At 43.1% G+C, this 6,620-nt stretch overlaps 1 protein-coding gene across 1 annotated transcript; it reads right to left on the bottom strand.

The window, feature by feature from the left end:
• Window positions 1-2,065: 2,065 nt before the first annotated feature.
• On the bottom strand, window positions 2,066-6,201 carry LOC149107527 (uncharacterized). The gene has a single exon (XM_089296104.1). The coding sequence runs from the start codon at window positions 5,787-5,789 to the stop codon at window positions 2,427-2,429; it is 3,363 nt and encodes a 1,120-aa protein (XP_089152230.1). The 5' UTR covers window positions 5,790-6,201; the 3' UTR covers window positions 2,066-2,426.
• Between the last annotated feature and the right edge of the window lie 419 nt (window positions 6,202-6,620).

Raw genomic sequence — 6,620 nt, 5'->3', positions numbered from 1 at the left:
AGTGAAAATATTTGTATCTGCGGTGAATAGTACGAGACATTTTTCTATGGTTGTGAGATTTATTTAAGGATTAGAACAAAAGAATAAAAAATCAGAGGTAACATTTGCCGTTTGCCGTCTGCTGTAAACGTCATGCTTAAACTCTCTAAAATCTCTCAGTTAGTACGCGCGCTGTGATTGGTCAATTTAGCGGGCCGTATTCTACTGTACGGCCCGCTAAAATTTAAAGCCGATATTGTTGCCAAAATGTTTCGTGATTTATCGCCAAGTTTTCTTAACTTTTTCAGCAAGTAAAGGTTTAAAACTCTCTTTGGCTTCTGAAATTGTATACTAAAACCTGCTAACGACGTAAGAGTCGCTTAACAACGATTTCAAATTGACTCGTTTTGCGTACGTCATAAATTTGAAGTCATTTCCCGGGAGTCCAAATCGTTCCTGAACCCGTCGGACACACGGTAGAGATATGATAAATATCTTACTAACCTCGTTTTCTTGGTCCGTACTGTAAGTTACGGAACCTTGTTTTTCCCCTTCGATTTATGGCCCGCGCACTTCGCGCTTAGGCCATAAATCGATGAGGAAAAAACTCGGTCCGTAGCCTACAGTATGGCCCGCGAACACGGTTAGTAAGATATATTTACAGCGCAAAACAACAAGTAGGCGAACAAACTCTCACAACTTCAAAAAACTAAATTGAATTTACTTAGAGTTACTTTCCTTGCCATTTAAAAGTAAATACAGATAAACTTGCGTTGATTAATCGTCTATAGAAGTGTAAAAAGGGCGAAAGATTGACGGTTACCGCTAATTCGTTCACAAAAATAGATCAACACAACGGATTTCACCGGCTGTGGCGGTCCGGATGAAAAAATTCCGCCCACTCCACTGAACTAATTAGATTGCAGGATTTGTTGAATTCCGCCTACTCACGAGCTGAGAAAGAGATAAAAGGAATTATGTACTGACATATTTGGACGTTGAAGTTATCTTTATCCTTTGTTTAGAGCTTAAGGACGGTGTCTACTTTTGTTAGTGCGCACACGTTCTCCGCATCACGCAAGGCATGGTTTCAGCTCAGGGCTTAAAAAGACTGAAAGCATGACTATTCAGGTATTTTACGGAAGCTTAGAGTGGATACCCTTTCTTAAAAAGCATTTTCACATTAAACTTACTTCAAACGAAAGAAAACAGGATAGCACAGGAAAAAATTTCTATTCAGGTTGAAAGGAAAAAGAAAAAAAGAGAACAAGCGGAGTCCCCCGACGGGCGTCGAGCGTATATATACCCTTCCGACCGCACAGCAGGTCAGATGCGTATCCCATTGGGCTACCGGGGGACTCCTTGACAAGATCACAAAATTTAATAGCTAAATACGTCAAACAACAATATAGGTCTTACTGGCAAACTCATTTACTTTAACCAATATGGATTAACAAATATTTTCAGACCTCAAACAGATTGGCGTCTCGATAACTTATAGCTACTCTAAGGATTTCCGTTCTTCTAACAATAGGAACTCGCCGTCTCAGCAAACCTTTCACAGCTGCCAAAGCTTAGGCCAAAGCTTAGTTCTCTGCCACATTAAGTCCGATAAAACTCAAATAAAACCCTCATGAAATCACCTTCTTAAAACGCTTGGTGTTCCATTGCCTCTCGTACCTTCATATTGGTTAGTAGGTCATTTTTAGGGCTCAATACAGAACGCATGCGTCACACTTAAGAAAATGCGGCACACTTAAAGAAATACGCCACACTTGGAAAATTGCGCCACACTTAAGAAATTGCGGCACATTTGGAAACTTGCGCCACACTTAAAAAAATGTGGCACACTTGGATTACTGCCCCACACCTAAGAAAATGCGCCACAGTTAAGAAAATGCGGCACCTTTGGAAAAATGTGCCACACTTAAGAAAATGTGGCACACTTCAAAAAATGCGCCACACTTAAGAACAGATGGCACACTTGGAAAAAAGCGCCACACTTAACAAAATGTGGCGCACTTGAAAAAATGCCCCACACTCAAAAAAAGCACTGGTTCCGTAAAAAACCAAGCAGACAATCTAATTGGGCTACGCCAATCGTATAATTTATTCCAGGATTCAAGATTATTCGATTTCTTTGACGATGTCCAATCAGATTGTTTTGCGGTTTGTCCAGGTCAGGCAACAGATAAACAGATTTGAAAACAGCAGAAAACGGGTCAGCGAAACAGGTCAGCAACGAAGGTGTTCACAGTGAAAATATCTGCGACAATAAACTAACTTATCCAAGCTCAAAGGTCAATTGACCGTATCGGTTACGCGGCTAAATGTCAATCAAAAGATATTTAGGAAATCAAACGTCAATCAAATGCTAATTGTTCATATATTAACGGAACATTCTCCGCCCCGATAAGGGCGTAGTCCTTATCTTATCAGCTGTTCGTTCAGTCGTCACCTTCTACAGGGTGAATGACTGCAATCTTTGTAACTGGACGGCTGTACTCTCCTGTGGCTGTTCTGACTTTAACATTACGAACTCGTCCATCTGATCCAGGATAAACTTCGATTATTCGGCCCACTGCCCACTTGCCTCTTACTGCATTTTGCTCAGCCACTGTTACTATGTCATTAACTTGTACGTTTCGCTTCTCCACGTGCCACTTCTTTCTCGGTACTAGGACAGGAAATACGTCCCTAGTCCAACGCTTCCAGAACGAGTCGACAATTTTTTGCACGAACTCCACTCGTCTGCGTGGGTTTCTTGTGTCTTTGAATGGACCTTGTGGTACTTCTGGTGTTGCTCTTCCAAGGAGCATGTCGTTCGGACACAGGTAGGCTCCGTCATCTGGATCAGTGGGAATGCGACCGATGGGGCGTTGATTCACTAAGTTTGCAACTTCTAAAAGACAGGTGTACAGCTCAAAAGGCGTTAGAAGCTGCTCGCCAATTGCTATCTTAAGTGATTTTTTACAGCTCTTTACAAGGGCTTCATGTACTGTGTCTACAGAATCGCAGATGTCATCCATGTACACGTTGTTTGTGAGGACTTCAGCTACTTCTGGGTAGTCTACCTTGTTCTCTTGAGCTGTTTTCCTCAGGGCTATTTGCGCCATAGCGGGTGCAGACTTGTCCCCAAATGTGAGAACAGTTTTGAGGTAGATGTCAGGATCTCTGTCCGTTTCCATGTTTCTCCATAGAAAGCGATGCACATGTTGATCCCTCTCGGGAATTAGGATCCTATGATACATCTTGGAGATGTCTCCCATAACTGCGACTTTCTTCTCTCTGAATCGTAAGACAACTCCAAATATGCCGTTTAAAAGATCGGGACCTTTCTTCCAGTAATCATTCAGAGTATGTCCTTGAAATACAGAAGATGAATTGAAAACAATTCGAACTGGAGTGCTCTTCTTGTCTGGCCTCAGCACGGCGTGATGAGGAATGTAGTGAACAGGTCCTTGATACGCGTTTTGTTCTTCCTTGGACAGCTTTCGCGCAAACTTCATGCTTTCCATTTCTTCCATCTGTTTGCAGTAGGCTTCGACCTGTTCAGGATTTCTTTTCAGGCGTCGTTCTGTTGACTCTAGGCGTTTCATTGCCAAATCTTTGTTGTCTGGGAGCAGGGTGGGGTCCTTTCTCCAGGGGTATGGAATCATCCATTGACTTCCAACTTTGATACATGTTTCCTCTATTAGCTTAGCTTCTTCTCTTTCTGTTTCAGACAGTTTGTCTGCATCGCAGACACAGGGTTTCACGGCCACACCCATAGTCTCTGTTGTCCAGAAGTCAGTTAAGTCTATTGGTGAGGCGTACTTGACGTGTAATATGCTGGTTATGTCACAGATCTGCTCTGGTTTTCCTCCAAAAACTACCCATCCAAGTGGCGACTTGCGAGCTAGTAGATGGTCCACTTGTCTCGTTTCACCAGCATGCATATGTGCGTGATCAATACCGATTAGCAGGTCCACATGTCCCTTGCCGCGGCGAAATCTCGTGTTAGGCAGGCCAAGAAGCTCCGGTAAGTGCGAAGTTTTCACTGTTGGGATTTCATCACTGATGCTCTGAATGCCGATTGCTTTAACGGTAAAACGCTTGCCGGTGTCTATGCAGGTTAGCTGAATTTTGTATTCTTTGGTTTTCATTGACTCTTCCTCCCCGCCAACTTTAGTAATTGTTATGGAAACATCCTTTCCCTTCAAGCCGAGAGTTTCTGCGGTATCCTGACGAATAAGGCTTACTTGAGCGCCAGAGTCAAGAAGAACATTTCCACGTTTAAATAGGCCGTTAGCGCTGCCGATGTTTGCGGAGAGGACTGGGAGAATAGCTTCTTTCGTATTGACTGATGTAGCGACGCTAATCTTGACAGTATTGCTCTTATGAAGCAGCTGATGGTGATGTTGTGGACACCGCATTCCATTCTCCAGCTTTGCGCACTGTTGTTTACGCCTGCAGTTATCTACAGTGTGTTCCCTTCCGGCCCTCTTCAAACAGCTGAAGCACAGGTGATTTGCCTTTGCAGTTGCGATACGGTCATCAATGCTGAGAGCTGTAAACTTCGGGCATTGATCGGGCCAGTGGGATGAAGTTTTGCACAGCCAACATTTGTGCCAGACAGGTTTGCCGTCATTAGATGTGAAGTGATTCACGTGGCGTCTTCCAGATGAGCCCACTCTGATAGGAGCTGTGGCACGCATTCGTGACTTCATTTCCACGTTCATCCAGTTCATCAACGCTTCCAGGGTAGCAGGCTTCTTTTCTCTCTCCAGATCTCTCGCCCAGACCTTTCTGTCGTCAGAGCACATCTTTTGTTCGATAATGGAAAGCATATGGCTGTTGTCCATATCACTAGGGAGACCAACTTCTTTCAGGGTATTATAACATCTCTTGACTAGATGTACCAGGTCGCAAAATCGCGCATCTTCCCCTTCCTGCAAGGCTTTAAATTGGACAATATCCTGGGTCACAGTTTCTGACACAAATCTCGGGTCGCCATAGATCGAGTCCAGATATTCCCAGGCGGCGTCATAATCACTTCCGATACCTTTGATCAGTTCTAGCGGCTTATCTCTCAGGCATGTACGCAGGAGCGTTATTGCATCTCTCTTTGTGTATTTTGCTTCTATTGCGTGTTTGAAGTCAGAGCGGAAAATTGCATAATCTCTTACATTCCCGGCGAAAACAGGTAGTTTTGGTTTTTCGAGCTTAAACGTGCACGCGCCAACTTGACTTTTATCACTAGTGGTTTCTTTGTTTATTGCGGGATTTTGCTTGTCATCGGCCTTTTGAACACTGTTAATTTCTTTATCTGAAGTGCCTTCAACTTTTCCGGCGTTAATTTCTGGGGGTGTTTGGCTAATTGGTTGAATATTTGTCATTCCAGGGGTGTGGCTAGGTGTTGGAGGCTGCATATTTGGAATTCCTTCATTACCCGGTACTTCATCGGTTAAAGCGCTCTCCTTTCCTTTACTTAAATCACCATTCTCAGCTAAATCTTTCGAACCACACTGCTCAACACTTTCAATGAACATTTTCGCGTCTACTTCTAGCCTCATGAAAATTTCTTGGCATTCAGAGAGCCATTTTTCTTCAGTTTCATACGCTTCATCATCTTCGATGTGCTTGGCATAATCCTCATGCTTAGCCACTAAGTTCTCATACGCTCCCTGAAGCTTAATTATGGCTTGTCTTACCTCATTCGGAGGCCTTTTGTACTCAACTGCATGTACCAACGCTTTTCCAACTCGTGTAAAGTTCGATTTGGCAGTACGTCGGTCGGTCTTGGCTTGTTTTACCGCCGCTTCATCCATGACCGAGTGCGTTTCTGTGGATCAGCGCAGGGGTTTTCTTCATCCAGCCAAGAAATCGAATGAAATGGTTCCGTAAAAAACCAAGCAGACAATCTAATTGGGCTACGCCAATCGTATAATTTATTCCAGGATTCAAGATTATTCGATTTCTTTGACGATGTCCAATCAGATTGTTTTGCGGTTTGTCCAGGTCAGGCAACAGATAAACAGATTTGAAAACAGCAGAAAACGGGTCAGCGAAACAGGTCAGCAACGAAGGTGTTCACAGTGAAAATATCTGCGACAATAAACTAACTTATCCAAGCTCAAAGGTCAATTGACCGTATCGGTTACGCGGCTAAATGTCAATCAAAAGATATTTAGGAAATCAAACGTCAATCAAATGCTAATTGTTCATATATTAACGGAACAAGCACCACACTTGAAAAAATGTGCCACACTTAAGAAAATACGGCACGCTTGATAAAATCAACCACACTTAAGAAAATGCAGCACACCTGGTAAAATGGGCCACACTTAAGAAAATACGGCACAATTTGAAAAATGCGCCACACTTAAGAAAATGCAGCACAATTGGAAAAATGCCCCACACTTAAAAAAATGCGGCACACTTGGAAAAATGCGTCACACTTGGATAAATGCGCCATACTTAACAAAAAATCCGGCACACTTAGGAAAAATTCGTAACATTTATAAAAATGCGGCACATTTGTAAAAATGCGCCACAATTAAAAAACATGCGGCACAGTTGGAAACATGCGACACACTTACAAAAATGCGCCACACTGGAAAAAAAGGGCAACACTTGGAAAAATGGGGCACACTCTCATA

Source organism: Orbicella faveolata, unplaced genomic scaffold, assembly GCF_042242905.1.
Source record: "Orbicella faveolata isolate gen_17 unplaced genomic scaffold, um_ofav_v1 contig_26, whole genome shotgun sequence".
Taxonomy (NCBI): Eukaryota; Metazoa; Cnidaria; class Anthozoa; order Scleractinia; family Merulinidae; genus Orbicella; species Orbicella faveolata.
The sequence above is the reverse complement of the archived record's forward strand: the minus strand, read 5'-3'. Positions and strand labels throughout refer to the sequence as shown.

What these genes read in the sequence shown, in the direction of transcription:
- LOC149107527 (XM_089296104.1), bottom strand. Translation starts at nt 5,789, where the DNA reads ATGGATGAAGCGGCGGTAAAACAAGCCAAGACCGACCGACGTACTGCC.